The 16729-nt window shown below is 42.5% G+C and overlaps 1 protein-coding gene across 1 annotated transcript in view; it reads left to right on the forward strand.

Annotated features, from left to right (window-relative positions):
* The window catches only part of efnb1 (ephrin-B1), a 59664-nt gene that overhangs the window by 41312 nt on the left and 1623 nt on the right, over positions 1 to 16729 (forward strand). The window contains exons 3-5 of the mRNA XM_032527674.1: positions 4888 to 4980; positions 13093 to 13209; positions 15352 to 16729. The exon at positions 15352 to 16729 is cut by the window's right edge and continues 1623 nt beyond it. Of these exons, the coding sequence (XP_032383565.1) occupies positions 4888 to 4980; positions 13093 to 13209; positions 15352 to 15746 (605 nt within the window). The 3' untranslated portion in view covers positions 15747 to 16729. The remainder of the gene's footprint in view (positions 1 to 4887; positions 4981 to 13092; positions 13210 to 15351) is intronic.

Below are 16729 nucleotides of genomic sequence, written 5' to 3' on the forward strand. Positions count from 1 at the left end.
TTTGCGAATCCTACATAAAAAAAAAAAAGGCAGCGTTGTTGAGCAAGAAGATGAGAATATCAGCTCTGTCCACGCACATTACTCTATAACCACATTTATTCTAACCTAAATTCAATATTGGATTTGCAAAATAGCATGAAAAATGTGCTGCACAAACGTCAAGTCAAAGAAATGACTATTTTATATTGTCTGCCAGGTTGTATTATTGAGAAGAAACACGAGAAGAAACCATTGGCCGAGCCAACGCGTCTAATTTATCCGAGATGATATGAAAAGTCGGAGTGAATTTTCTTTGCCGAAGCCAAGCCTGCGCGCAGGAGGCTCCGCAGGAGAGACGGCGAGCTAGAGGTTGATTGCTGATTTCCATTTCTATTTCTAGGACAAAGAAATGGCGTACTGATGGGTTTGGACATCTATTTAGATCCATTTCATTCTGCCATAATCAGGTTTTAGCCATGGCCTAATACTCAGGATTAGAAAAGGTTCAAAGTGCAAACATCTAGATCCTCCTGTATTATTCCAGTCTGCCAACCTCACTTTGTATATATATGTGTGTGTGTGTGTGTGTGTGTGTGTGTGTGTGTGTGTGTGTGTTTTGTGTGTGGTGTTGTGTGTGTGTGTGTGTGTGTGTGTGTGCGCGTGTGTGTGTGTGCGTGTGTGTGTTTGTGTGTGCTGGTTCACGTGCATGCTTGCATGCATGCCAGATTTGCTGGGGAGTGTTATCTCTGGAATCAGGCCCATAAACCTAATCTAACCCTCTCTGTGCTCATTCAGGAGTGAAATATTTTTGTGCAAATAGCCTCTCTTTTCCTTCTCCCCACTTCAACTCGGGTGTGCTAATGTAAACAAAAAGCAAGATAGGAATATCGCAGATATGAGAAATAGCCACTTCGGTTGAGACACTCTGTGTTTGATACAGACACGCATGCCTGACAGGGCTGTGTTTAGCTCCCTGCTTTGCCTCAAATGGATGAACCGGCTCTGTGTGCTGCTGTTTTTCCCTGATGCAAAGCAGGAGAGATCAGATGGTGGTTGTGTCTGTTTATGTATTTAGTTTTTTTTTCTTTCTGAAAATGTGGACATTATTACTGGTGGTTACTGTGACTACCTGGCCCCTGCTCGCTCGTCTAAGTAGAAGTCTGAATGCGGTGCAGAATCGGGGGGGGGCGGTGTGTGAAAGGTAGCCAATGAATGTCACCTCTCATCCACTTTCTCATTAAACAACCTGCTCTCTGTCTGTCACATGGGCTGTATCTATCCCCTCGTTTGGTGCTTTGGGCAAATGTTGCGCACGAGAGCATGCACGCGCATGCATAGACACGACGGCGCATGGACACACACACACACGTACACACAGCCTATTGCGCTGTATGAAAGCAAGCCCCCTTTGGGCTGGACAGGAATAATAAGCAGCAGATGATTCATGATGGAGATGGGGAATGTATTCAGCAGGACCACCTGAGTGACCTCATTTAGCAGAACCTGAGAATAAATATAGACCACCGTGTCACACTTTAGCCTCGGCTTGTGATGTCTCGGCCAGTCAGCACTCCATCTCCCACTCTTCTCCTCGGAGCTCCTAAGGGTGCAATCTTTCCACTCTACCCTGAATGTCCCAGTGAAATCTGTGTGCATGTGTGTATATGCAAGAAATTACTGCATTCACATATGTGTGTTAATGTGCTGGCAGTAGTGCTATATGTGTAGTACTGGAACAGGAGCCTTTATTGCAGGCCAGCTCTTTCCCCTGTAGGGCTTTCTTTTGGCTGACACATTTGTACTGTAGATATTTTCCCAACATCAACATTTGGCACCTGGTTTCTCTTATGACTTCAGCAGCTGTAGATCTTTTGTTCTCCCAAACTCTGCGACCAGTGATCCACACCCACAAAGAAAGACTTAAATCATACAAAAAAACAGCTTTGGAGCCTGACCGCTTTATTAAAAAAAAGCAACATTCCTTCATGCAATGACCGGTTCTTTCGGTATTTTGGACTCCTAATCGGTTTGTTCCACTAAATCATTAGCAGCAGAATGGGAGTTTCTTTGTTCTTTGTCCTGTCATTGCTTTATCCCCTTGTGTTTTTATCTCCTCCGAGACACACAGGAAGACCCAATTCCCCAGTTTCCTCTTTCCAAAACACGGCATGACCGTCGGCCTTTTAATATCTGGAAATCCAGATTTGGATTAACGTCAGTATGCGGGGATGAGAGAGAGAGAGAGCGAGAGAGAGAGAGGACAAATTGAGTACGAGAGAGTTGAGATAGAGTGAGTGAGAATCTTTCAGATTAAAGAAAAAGCTGGCAGTGTGTCCTTGTTGTGGAGAAAGGTTTGGGAGTTTGAGAAATGTGGCTGGCAGGCCTCCTTTTTCTGAGTGAACACTGACATGATAAATGTAAATACAGTGATATCCTACAAGGGTTAAAATGACAAACACAGGAGTGTGTTTTGCTTAATGCAGTCGGCATGTTTTTTTTTTAAGATTCACCACACATTATTTAATGGACTCAACAGTTGTTTCTGGAGTCGATTTCCACCTTGAATAGTACTTAAAAGAATACAGAAATGTGGTTAAAATTGGACACGGTTAATCGGATTATGAATTTCCATCGGTGCAGTAAAAGCCTTTATTATATTAGACGTTTTAAATGGCCTGAATACCAACAATATACAAACTGATCATGTCTTTTAAATCCAGCTCTCTGTCAGTTGTTTGCCTAAACAGAAACCTCGAAGGACCAATTTATCACAATGCCACATCAGAAATGCAGGAGCCTGTTCAGCCAGCCTGAAGGAATAGTTAATTTAGATGACAGAAGTAAGTTAACACTGAGACGATTTGCTCTCCCTGAGTGGATATAAAATTCATAGCATGACACTCACTCGGTCAGATTATTCAAGCGCCTTTTGAGCTCGATCTTCAAAGAGCTCATTTTTGTATAACCTTGCCCCGGAAATTTTAAAATTGAAAGAAGAGGAGAAATTGGGCGGAAAATGGCAGGATGAGGTTAGCAATTGTGGCGTCTGGGGCCATTCAGGGCTGCGAGACATTGCGCCTTTAAGGCTGGAAGCAGGCCTGTTCACCTCACTGTCTTCGAATGTTCCCTTTACAAGAGACATGCGCTCTGCATGGTCTTTACATAAATCATAAGACTCACTTAGCCTTGAGTGTTCATTCACATTAATGTCCTACGTAAATTTCAAATCTTTTTGTTCCTGCGCTGCACTCGGCCCAGCTTGGCCTCTCGTATATATTTCAGTGTCCGGTTCACTCAGTCGTGTTGAGTCTACAGCTGGGGGAATTTGCCAAAGAGCTCATGTCACAATGTTATTGCAAATTATCACGTACTCCGGCCCCACTAAAAAAAAAAAAATTTGGTGGTACTTTTTGTAACCTAGATCCTGTGTATAATCTGACAATGTAACATAATATTAGTGCAATTCATTATTTAGTTTTCTTCAATTTCTCTGGAGTACGAAGCTTAAATCCCAGAGGGTAACAACATGTCAACATTAATAATACTTAGGAATGACAAGGCATGAATCAACCAAATGAGCAGTTCCATAGCACCAGAGCCAGGTTGTAACACTGCTTGATATAAGAGCAGTTTATAGCAAGGAAATGCATGTGAAAACATTGATACAGATGCTATTTTCATGTTTGCATTGTGTGGACCTACCCAACCTTCCCGTCTAGTAGCTGAGTCTGCCTGTCTCTGTGACATCATTAGATAAGCACCCTCTCCAAGACTATCTCATCATAATGAGGGTGCCATCTGAAACAATCACCCAGGGAGATGGTCATTGAGTTAAGAGGGAGGAAAGGAGAGGGGTAGAGTCAGATAGTGCAGATAAAAAAAACTAAATGAAGTGAGCGACAAAACTGAGAGGGGCAGGGAGAGAGAGAGAGAGAGCAAGAGAGTGATAATGCAAGGAAGAGAAACAAAAGCATTTCAGAGGAAGGGTGTAAGTTGAAACAGCAGACTAAGCGGAGATGGAGATCATTTGGGGAATTCCAAAATTAGAGCTGCAGTTGCATGCGCCCACACAGGCGCACGGCCACACACACACACACACACACACACACACACACACACACACACACACACACACACACACACACACACTCATCCATCCATCCGCCTTGTGTTAGCCGCTCAGTGTTAAGGTCAGAGTCACACTCTGTCTCCCTAGGTCATTATCATGGGCCTGAAAATAGACAGCCAATTGTGTCACAGTGTCTAAAGTGAATGTGACATTGAATAAACAACCCTGAACTCCAGTGTTAGAAGAACACACACTTTAAAACAAATGGAAAAAACCCAACACATACAGAACACATATATATATATATGCTAAATGCTAAATGCCTCACTTAACATACATATATATATATATATTAAGGGAGGCATTTAGCCCTCAGCACTACCAGAAAGTAATGACACATGTGGCTCAGAGGGAGTAAGCAGCTCGAGGACTTGGCAAGCAGCTGGAACGCTCTCTGGCATGTCTCACTGCTAAAGTATGCTCAGACAGAAAACACACACACACACACACACACAGGTCTGACCATGCTCCTCCATACACTCCACCTCAGCGCCCGCCATCCCTCAGTAGACTCTAATGTTGTTCCATTCATTTGACTTCACTTTATTGTGTTAATGAGAGCTACCGTTGAGAGGAGCTGGCGGTTGATTGAGGGTGAGAACGGCTAATCACTGGAACAGCTAATCAGTGCTTGTCGTAAATATTGATTAGTTCTGTGCGTTATGGACGTGCTCATTAACCAGTGTGTCATCTTCTCTCCTCTTCCCCCCTCTTTCTTCTCTTTACCTTCCATCACGTTCTACCTCTCCTTGCCTTCTACCATCACCCCCCCCCTGCAGCAACGTCCAACGGTACAGTCGAGGGCCTGGAGAACCGGGAGGGAGGCGTGTGCAAGAGCCGAGCCATGAAAGTCATCATGAAAGTCGGGCAAGGTAAATGTGTGCTCCCCTCCCACGTGGAACCAGCCCAGCGCTGCTGCCTCCCAGCCGCGTTTCACTTTGCTGGGACATTTTCGTTTCTCGCCATGTGTGTCTAGCGTGACTTTGTCTGCCGACAGCACCTGCTCTCTGCAACTGAACCTGTGTTAGGAGATGAATTGGCCACCAGTCTTACTGTTTTTTTCTTTTTTGATAGGACTTCTTTAGTGGCATTACCAGGGGCACGGTAATAATTCAGTATGAGCATTTATCGACTCTTAGGGATGTCACATCTTGATTCCAATCCAAAAAGATAAATAAAAGCAAAATAAGATTTTTTTTCACTTTTGAAGAGTTGTGTTCAATGAAATGCAGTGTTATAATTTTAATATTTAATATTAGTTTTAGATTTTGCACACATTTGAATTTGATAGGCTATACACAATTGAACAATATTCCTGTTGATGTAGATTCCAGCCCTAACATTAACAACCATTTTAAAATATAATATATATATATATATATATATATATATATATATATATATATATATATATAAATATATATATGTAAAAAAGTAGTGTTGTCTTTTGCTTTTTATTTAAAAGAAAAACATATGCTAATACTTAATACTTTACTATAGAGCAATAATAAATAAAAAGGATTCTAACCCAGTAGGAATAAAGACTTTAAAGTGTTTAAAGAGTGCTATTATTTTAATTTATTTTACAACAATTACACCTACACCCTACAAACCCTCCATAACTGCTTTTTGAATAGTTGATGAATAAATGAACACATAATACCAATCATATTTAATTATTTATGACTAGGCCCATATACTCGAGGCCTTTATGGAGTTTGCTCAGTTTCAGAGTAAAGAAGGATTATTTATAAATAAATTAAATACAATATGTCTTTAACATTTCAAAATTAAATTGTATATAGTAAATAAATATTACAATTAATAAAAGTAATTAATATAATAAACTACTCGTTCACATTCCTATTTAAGGGATTCTTTTTCTTCTTATTCATTCATTCACTAGCTCTCTAAACACCACTTACAGATGCTTCAGGAGGAGTTATAGTTCACAAATACATTATTATTAATTATCATCATCAAATGTGCACCCGCATTGTAGTGTATTATACTGTGGTATGTCATTAACAATTTATTGTTGTTATTATACAGATTTATACACCTTTAAACAAAGTAATTGTTACTTTTAAATCCCTTTCACAGCAGCAGTTTTTCACTTTATTGTCTTTCATGTATTCAGGTTATTTATCAGGGACAGTGCATATTAATAAGCATCGCTGTAAATGTGCCAGAATTAGCCAGAAGGCTAGTTTTCATCTGTAGTCCCTGGGCAGGTGTGAAGTTGGCAGCATAAAACAAAATAAGCCTAACACCCAGAAACCAGTGGACGTCTTTCAGGCGGGGGTTGAATAAACTGTATTATTATTAGTCGTAGTAATAGATTACAGATGTTTAAGGTCAAAGAGTTTGTCATAAATCATACTGAGTTAACTGTTGCTTTCATTTCTCTGGTTGTGCAATATTGCAAATCAATAAGCAGGGCTGCTTTATGGACTGCACTATTGGATTTACAGCGTTTCTGCTACAATGAGATGAAGTTCTGGGATTAGTTTGCTATTTAGTTAATTATAAATCTGCCATCGGGTTATCAGCCTCTCAGTTGAAGTTCCAGTAAAAAAAAAGATGATATACGCTGTATATCAAGCTGTAAAATGACCTATACTATAAACACATGATTTGTATGTACAATAGTACATACAAGTTTTTTATACACATAAACAGTTTGTGAGATCACTGAGAAATCAGCAGTTACGATGAAGAAGGACTCCACTTGAGATTGTAGAAAGGCGTCTGATATTCCTCAGCTGTTATCCAAAGTAAAGTAATCCCAGAATGAAGATGTGTTTGAAATCGGTTTCTAAGTGCATGGTCGGGTCAGCCATCTTAAAATGCTGCAAGTAAACAAGCGAGCTTTGTTTGGATATCCTTGGACACAACATTTGGTTTTCATCATACATTTCACTTTTAGACGCATTTTTACTCAATATGTGGAAGTCTATATCCTGAATTTGACAGGGTACAGTACACAGATGTGTTGCTCTGTAAACATTCCCCCCATCCTCAATGTGGTTGTTTTGACCGAAACAGACACTAACCACCATCTGAGAGGAACATCTGCCCGCCACAATGATTGGATTCCAGCTTAAAAGCTGGTTCTCAACATGTCAAAAATAAACTGAGACTTGCTGAGAGAACTGCAGACTGTGTGTGTGTGTGTCTGCAAATGTGTGTGCAGATATTTGAACGTTGGCTAGTTGGATGACAGCAGTGTGTCCTGGCAGGCGGTGGGAAAATAGAAGCTAACAAGATGCTGATGCTAGCAAGGTCTGAGTCGGAACAAATTCAGCAGATACAGTGAAATATAGCCAATGCTTTCTTGGGCAGGGAGACAGGCTTTGCGTTATCTTTCCATGTAGGTCAATTTGAGCATCCGACAGCCCCGTATTGCAACACCATCTCCAAATGACAACATGGCTGCATGAATGCGGGCAGCACAGCCGACCGGGAGAAAAACAAATCCTCGAACTCGCGTTAATGAAAGTTGAAAGGAAATGTCTTATTCGAGGAGAGTTCTAGGAAAGTTCCTCTCAGCTGGGGTCTGTTGCTGTGGCGGCCGGCTGTTCCTCAACTTCGTCAGATCCGTGCGCTCATTTCCTAAAACGGGCCGAAGCGAGCTGTCACTCACAATCGATGTGCCCTAAAAACCTTGTTAGAGATGATGCTGTTGGCCCAGCTGCTACTACTTTTAAATCTATTTCTGTGGGTGGAACTGTTAATGCATAATGTGTCCATCCAACCCAGGAACTATACAGAGGAAGGGCTGGGAGAAATTACAGCGGCGACAGGAACTTCGATTAAGCTGCTGTGTCAGAATTTCTAGAAAGCTGAAAGAAGTTACCGTTGGGCTGCAACTAACCATTTTCAGATTATTTTATTGACTCATTCATATTTTATTGTCTATAATCAATGAATCAATCAAAATGTAGTTATACAGCACTTTAGAGTAACCAGCAGGTATCCAAAGAAACCAATAATAAAAACACAAATAAAATAGAAAGAATGAACATAGAAAACAGTCAAATCAGAAAATGTTACAAAGAAACAGAAGAATGAAATTGTCCAACCACTGCTACGTATTAAAAGCCAGACTCAACAGATACGTTTTCAATGACTGGTTGTGCTCCCGCAAAGTTAAAAGTGAAAACTAACAGTAAAATCTTAATATTGATTCTAAAAACAGGAGCGATGTGTGCACGTCTAGGTGTGTTTGTTAAAAAGCGAGCAGCAGCATTTTGCACGAGCTGAAGGCGTGAGACGGACGTCTGATTCCGACCAACGTAGAGAGCGTTACAGTAATCCAACCTTGAACTAACAAAGGCATGAGTGGCCTTTCCTAGATCGCGCTTGTTAAAGAAAGGCTTAACTTTAGCCAGGGGACGAAGCTGGGAAAAGCTCCTTCTAACAACATGACTGATCTGCTTGTCAAATTTCATGCGGCAATCAAAAGCAACCCCCAGGTTTTTGACAGCTGACCTAGTGTAAGATCCCAGAGCTCCCAAACTCACACTGGACCAGTCTGCATCCCTGGAGTACTGAAAATAATACACTCCGTTTTGTCTTCATTCAAATTAGGAAAGTTTTCTGAAAGCCACAACTTAATATCAGTGATACAACTAAACAGGGAGTTTAGTGTGACACTGTCATTTACTTTCATAGGCAAATAGATAACATCTCCCAAAAAATGCCATTTCCCAGAGCCAAGGGAGCCTTATTTAAATTCCTTTTTTTTTCTTTTCTTTTTTTTTGACTGAATATAAGTGCTTAAAGGATTTGTTTATTAATCACCCAAAGGGTTGACAGAAAAATAACATTAACATTTGCTGGTTGTAGCTTCTGGGATATTAACGTTTGCTGCTTTTTCCTGTTTTATTTAATCATAAATTGACCATATGTGTCTTGTGAACCATTGGTCAGACTAACCAAGTAATTGGAAGATAAAGAAACAAATCATGATTTGCAGCCCTAGACTCTAGACCTGCTGCAGCCACACTACAGTGCTGCTCATTATTAAAGGAACCCATGCTTAAGTTGACTAAAAAGAAGATTAATAAATCATCTTTTGGAATCAATCAATCAATCTTAATGCCTTGATTAATAAAAAAAAAAGAGGAAAAATCCAACCTTTAAGGACACCAATTTTCTTTGTGAATGAATAATGTATTATAAAAAAATAAATGTTCTTCCTTAAAATACAGGGTGGCATAAGTATACACCCCCCATGTTAAGATACAGGGGGCATAGGTATACACCCCCCCATGTTAAGATACAGGGGGCATAGGTATACACCCCCCCATGTTAAGATACAGGGGGCATAGGTATACACCCCCCTATGTTAAATTCCCATAGAGGCAGGTATATTTTAATATTAAAGGCCAGTTGTTTCAGGGATCAGGATACTATGTATTCTGATAATGTTCCCTTGGCCTTTGGCATTAAAACAACCCCCACCCCCCCCCCCCCCCCCCCCCAAAATAAATAAATAATCCTCACATACCCTCCACCATACCTAGAGATTGGCCAAAGAAACTTATCAGGATGCATAGTATCCTGATCCATGAAAAACGGCCTATAATAATAAAAATCTGCCTGCCTCTGGGAATTAACATGGGGGGTATATAACTTATGCCCCTGTATTTAACATAGGGGGGTGTATACTTATGCCCCTGTATTTTAACATAGGGGGGTGTATACTTATGCCCCTGTATTTTAACCTAGGGGGTGTATACTTGCCCCCTGTATTTAACATAGGGGGGATATACTTATGCCCCTGTATTTTAACATAGGGGGGTGTATACTTATGCCCCTGTATTTTAACATAGGGGGGTGTATACTAATGCCCCTGTTTTTAACAAGGGGGGTATACTTATGCCCCTGTATTAACATAGGGGGTGTATACTTATGCCCTGTATTTTAACATAGGGGGTGTAATCTTATGCCCCTGTATTTTAACATAGGGGGTGTATACTTATGCCTCCTGTATTTAACATAGGGGGGTGTATACTTATGGCCCCGTATTTTAACATAGGGGGGTGTATACTTAGGCCCCTGTATTTTAACATAGGGGGGTGTATCTTATGCCCCTGTATTTAACATGGGGGTGATATATGCCCCTGTTTTAACATAGGGGGTGTATATTATGCCCCTGTATTTTAACATAGGGGGGTGTAAATTATGCCCCTGTATTTAACATAGGGGGTGTATACTTATGCCCCTGTATTTTAACATAGGGGGTGTATACTTATGCCCCCGTATTTTAACATAGGGGGGTGTATACTTAGGCCCCTGTATTTTACATAGGGGGGAGTATACTTAGCCCCTGTATTTTAAAATAGGGGGTGTATACTTATGCCCGTTATTTTAACATAGGGGGGAGTATACTTATGCTCCTGTATTTTAACATAGGGGGTGTATATTATGGCCCCTGTATTTAAACATAGGGGGGTGTATATATGCCTGTATTTTAACATAGGGGGGTGTATATAATGACCCCTGTATTTAACATAGGGGTGGTATACTTATGCCTCCTGTATTTTAAGGAAGAACATATTTATTCACAATACATTATTCATTCACAAAGAAAATTGGTGTCCTTAAAGGTTGGATTTTTCCTCATTTTTTAATTAAGGCATTAAGATCAATTTCCATAAGATGATTTTTTTCATTCCTCTTTTTATTCAACTTCAGCATGGGTTCCTACACTCACGAGCAGCGCTGGAGATGTTGTTTTAATTAACACAAACGTTACCGGGCTCTGCTCGACTCTGACTCCACATGCTATTGTGTTTTAAGCCACATTTCCTCCGCCTCCGCAGCTAAATGCCAACACTGCCCACAGCCAAGTCCCCAGGATCTTCCCATATGTCCACTCGTACTCCTGTGCACTTTGCTCCATGGATTATATTTTGGTGACTCATGCCTGTGGGCAGTGTGTGTGCATTCTTTGTATTGTATTTTCTTGTGGAGACACTCCCGTGCCTAATCACGTTGAATCATCGGTTTGGGGGAAATCATGTGTCCTGACACATCAAGATCTAATTGTATTTTATAGGCTTCCGTGTTCCGTCTTTTGTCTTTATAGAAAATATGAAGTGAAAAGGAAGCTAAATTGATTGCAGGGGAAATACAGGGAGCCCATATTTTATACATCCATCGCTGTTCGCCACTCTCTTTCTCCTCCACCACATCATGTCACCGTGCTCATTAGAAATATGTTGACTCACCGCCTCGCACGCATCTCTCCCCCTCTCGTTTTATCTCCCTCTGTCTCTCCCAACATATCTGTCTCTCTTCTGTCGCTCGATCATTGTCTGCCTCACTTTCACTCCACCTCCTCCTCCTCCTCCTCCTCCCCCTTTCTTCTCCCTCCTTCTGGCGGGTTGGCAGTTCTGAGGTAGTTGCTGTCTGCATAGCTAAGGGAAATGTCAGCGGTACACACCGAAAATTGGGTCAGAACATTAGAACGCTCCCTGCACATGCTCAGTGGTAGAAACACAATGTTGGAGCTATATAAGTGAATCAGATCACTGTGTCCTCTTGTATCCTCTGCCATATGTGAATGGTCCCACTTCTCACCCTGTCTTTTCTCATCAATTATTGACGGAGCACAACAGCTCACGGCTCGGTTCACCACTGCTGCAATCAGCATGGAGCAATGCGGTGGTCTGGACATGGACAGGGTCGGGGGGGAAAGGAGATCAATTTGCTCATAGTGAGATTATGTTCACCCAAAAAAATAATATAACCCATGAAATTACGTCCTTCTTTGTCTTTCCATATTTCCTCCCTTTTTCCTTCTTCTCTCTCTTTTCTATCGTTCATTATCTTTTCAACATGCTGCACCCAAATAATTTCCTTCCCTGAGTCGTGGCAGACTGAGGTGGAAATAGAAAATAGACTGCCAGACTGTCAGGCCTTTTTTTTTTTACACCACACAACACCACACACACCACACCACACACACACACACACACCCAACACCACACACACAACACACACACACACACACAACACCAATTGCCACCAGGGACTCAAATGTAAATTGCCTCCCCACACGCCCTCCTCTCTATTTCTCACACACACCCTTGGAGCAGGCCTTCGGGCAGATGCAGATAAGGCCTGATAGAGGAGAGGCATCTGATAGCGTTCTGTGGAATCCATCAGATCGGCTTCGGTATTAGTTTATAACTGTCCCCCGTCTGCCGGCCCTGCCCTCGTAAAAGCCGCACCACGGACCCACCAGTGTTTACCGCACAAAGACTTCAAAGTGCGTGTGCTAAAATCACAACAGACAGACAGATAAACTGTCTGTTTCCTTTGCGTTCCCCTCAGAGCTTATACAACCCTCTCCTCTTCCCCTCGCCTCCCCCCTTCTCTTCCCGTCCTCCTATCCTCTCCTTTTCAGAAGTGTGTCTCTTTCAGGCAGAGTTAAAGCCAGAGCAATAAATAAGACATATTATGGCCTTTTAACGTGATGAATTATGTAAAACAATAAAAAGTAAAACTACTTTACCCTCATTCTGCCATGCCTAAGTGTATTGTAACTATATTGTAGGTGTGGGCTTGTGTGTGTGTGTGTGTGTGTGTGAGTGTGTGTGAGTGCGTGCGTGCGTGTGTGTGTGCGTGTGTGTGTCCTATGCTCTCATGAATGTGTCAGTGTTGGAAATGCTTGTCTGAGTGTTTGCTGAAGGAGCTGCTGATAGATGTAAAATCATTTTTTTTACGACAGGACTGGGATTCTGGCATGTTTCGCAGATGTTCGCTAACTTGTCCTTCCTCTTTTTGGGCTTTTATATTTACTTCTGAGATGTTTTCAACACATACAAAGATAACCTTCTCCGTGTATAAAAAGATATATCAAAAGATTAAAAAAAATAATAATCCTCGCTGCTCCAGAGGAACAAGTCATTGTAATTCAGCGCATGCAGCTTGCCAAGGCTGAGTTTGTGTGTTTTTGTTTCCCACAGTCCCCAACGCAGTGAACCCCGTGGCGCCGGAGGCTCCAGAAGACAACGCCATACCAGAGTCCAGTCCTAGTCCGCCTGATGTGCGTCAGAGTGGACCCGATATGCCGGGAAACCCTGGTGAGCAGATGGACAGACCAACATTATACCCAAGAACTCTTTACTGAGTAAAAGCTCTCTCCTGAATGCGTTCTAGTTTCTAGAATGCAAATATTTTAGTAAAATAAAGTTTAATTTAAGTGTAAAAAAAGAGTCTTCACAGCCTCAAGGCTTCCTCTAATAATTAATCACATTTAGCCTGAAAAGAGAAAATAAAAATCGTAGTTGACTCTCCCATAGCAAGTACTCTCTCACATGGCGTTTTCATGCCGCAGGCATTCCTTTGATATCTGAGGGTCAGCATGCAGAAAAAAGATGTAAAGCCAATAATGTATAGAATAACAAAATACTCAAAAAAATGCAGCTTCTATAATAAAACAATAAGAAACCACACACACCCAAAACAAATACAGCTCACCCCTTTCTCATTCATACTGTGCGTCTGCCGCACCCAAGGAGACTGAAAGACATACCTCTTTGTTATATATCTTTTTAAACCTCATTAGAATTGCAGATAAATGAAGATTAAAGGCAGAGCTAATTCAAGAAGTCACTGGAGCCTTCTTGGAGGCTCCAGAGCACCTTTCATAACGGCCTCCCACATTTATTTTTTGACTTACACAACTTTATGCCACAAACTTCCTCCAAGTACAGACTGTTCTGCCTGTCTCAATGTGATAAGCTGCCCTCATTTAATAATTGCTTAGTTGACATTAGTTTCTCTATAAAAAGATTTCCTAATGTCACTTTTTCCCATACCCGGGCTTTTACCTGTCTACCATTGTTAGATCAGTGATTATGTCAAGTGAAGAAGTGAAGGCTGGAATGAAGGACATGTCACTGTGGTTTGAGGCGCTGATATTTCAGGAATGAAATGTCTGACAGCTTCACTCCAGCTCTCTCCAGCGCCGAGAATGCACAAAATTCCTTGCGCCTCTGATTTCACCGATAAGGTTCAAATCGGTAGCTTTCGCTGATGTCACTTAGTCGTGATAAGGCGCAAGGCCCAGTTATCCCCTCCTTTAAAAACAATGGTTAAGTGCACAGTGGTCAGCCGAGTGCGGAGGCACAGTCATTAGTGGGGATGGTAGTCTCTGGAGGTATGAGACTTTGGTGTGCCTGTGGGGGGGGGGGGGGGGGGGGTCATGGACAGTAAAAGAGTGAGTGCTGCTCTTTGGCAGCAGCTGCATGCATACTGTACATGGAAAACAGATTGGTTCTTCTCCAGATTTCAGTCAGTGGAGGAGCCAGTCATTCCTCTCTCTCACCAGTACAGCCCCCCCCCCCCCCCCCCCCCAATCCCAGACAAAAGGATAAAATAAAATCAGATGTTCGGATATGCATTCTTTCCCCATATCTCACTTGGCCTTTGCCATACAAATGTTGCCTCGACATGTCATACAAGTTGCCAAGGCTCGATCTTATCAGAGCGGGAATCTTAGTTATGATGAGCGATGTGTACAGATTTCATTAGGAGTCTATTTTCAATGAGCTAATTCAATTAGATTAGATCAATCGGGCTGTTAGTCATGTAGAGCAAACAACAAACAGGGATCTGATCACAGTTGATTTAGGCATAGACTGTTAAGATCTGCACATGACAGGACTGGCTTACAGTAAATGATGTTACTCCTCTGATTGTTCGGCAGGCTCTAAGGGACTGGATCAAAAGGATTTGGATGGGTAGTCCTGCTGACGCATACCCCCCTCCCACCTCCCCATTTGTTAAAGAAACTGCAATATCTCCAAATAATAATTTATGGCAAACTTAACAGAATAGTGACACACAGCCACTCACTATTTTTGCTTAAGGAGCTGCTAAATAAACTGCATTCTATTCTATTATAACCTCCAAATGTAAACCAGGAACAACTCTGTGCCGCTCAACTGCACTGCCTGTTTTCACCGCGCACCATTTCCTCTGCATATGGCAAAATGCACCTTTATGGCTCATATGAAAGCCATCTTTTTGATGGGTCTATTTGGTCTCCTTTTTTAAATAATAAATCTCACAAATAATAAAAAGAATATGTGGTAAGGAAAAAATAAAAAAGACCCTTCTTGTTCTCCAAAAAAAAGTCAGGCTGCCCCGCCTTTAATAAACCCTCCCTAATGATTTATGTACAGTCTCTAAGCCGTCTCTCTTTTTCTTCCTCCCACTAGACACCATAAATCAGGGCCCCGCTGGTCCCCCGGGAAACTCGGACGGCATCCTCGGCTCCAAAGCTGCCATTTTCTCCGCCATCGGGGTCGGCTGCATCATCTTCCTCCTGCTCATCCTCCTCCTCGTCATTCTGCTCATCAAGATGCGCAAGCGCTCCAGGAAAAATGGCCACTCGCAGCCCCGCCCCTCGGCGCTGTCCCTCAGCACGCTGTCCAATCCCAAGCTGCCCGGGGGCACGTCTGGCACGGAGCCCAGTGACATCATCATTCCGCTGCGGACAGAGAACAACTACTGCCCTCACTATGAGAAGGTGAGCGGCGACTATGGCCACCCCGTCTACATTGTCCAGGAGATGCCCCCCCAGAGCCCTGCCAACATCTACTACAAAGTCTGACACGCTCCGCACAGCCAGCGACAGCCAGGAGAGAGAACGAGAGGAGCGCTTGATTAATGTTCGTGGGAAGAACACTTTCCTTTGCATTTTGGGGACTTGATGCGTCTTCAAGCCCGTGTTATTTTTACCACCTGCTGCACAAATCTGGAGAGCCACGCACTGACCAGTAACCAGCGGGGGTGTGAGCTGACTGCTGAGACATGTTTGTTCTGTTTGTTTGGGTTGTCTCACAATCCCCACCCACCTGCCCCTTCTAATCCTCGCCTCACCTCCCCTACCTTCTACATCCCTCCCACTGTTCTCCACGGGGGTGGGGGTGGGGGTGGGGGGAGGGACTGGAGCGAACCAGCAGATGGAACTCTAGCTTCCTGGTTCGCTGTCCCCTTTAACAGGCAGGGTATAACTTATCTCAGTTCCCTGAAGTACAGTCTGTGCTACACCCAATTAAACACACCATCCCAGCACGCTAGCCAGGAACAGGCAGACACAGGCCCCGGACGCCACTCAGCCTGCAGTTTGTGTGCAAGCATAAGACGTGTATGTGTGTGTGTTTGCGTGTGTGTTAGTCAGGGCTCCGTGCTGGGCCAGGAAAATCTCCAGATAGCTCAGGTATCAGACACAGTGTGTGAAATAATGTGTTCCTCTCCCTTCGCACCTCTGATGTTTGCCTTACTTACTATTTTTGATGGAGGATTTCCTCGAACCCTGATTCAGTTCACAAAGCAGTTGTATTTTGTTAGACTTTTCCTACAAGTGCACAATGTATAGAGTTGAATAGATCGTCATTATCACTCCGTCTTCTCACCATTCATGTCATCCATTACATTTATTTGCTTCCTGAGAAAGAGAACCTTGACCTGGACTGTTGATGTCATAGTGCGTATGTGTGTGTTTCCCTGAAAACTCCCTTCTGATCCGATATGAGCTTAACCATTACTCTGGTATTTATGACCTGCTTGTGTGTATTTGAGGGTGTGTACTGA

The sequence above is a fragment of the Etheostoma spectabile genome, chromosome 10 (assembly GCF_008692095.1).
Source record: "Etheostoma spectabile isolate EspeVRDwgs_2016 chromosome 10, UIUC_Espe_1.0, whole genome shotgun sequence".
In the NCBI taxonomy this organism is placed as follows: domain Eukaryota; kingdom Metazoa; phylum Chordata; class Actinopteri; order Perciformes; family Percidae; genus Etheostoma; species Etheostoma spectabile.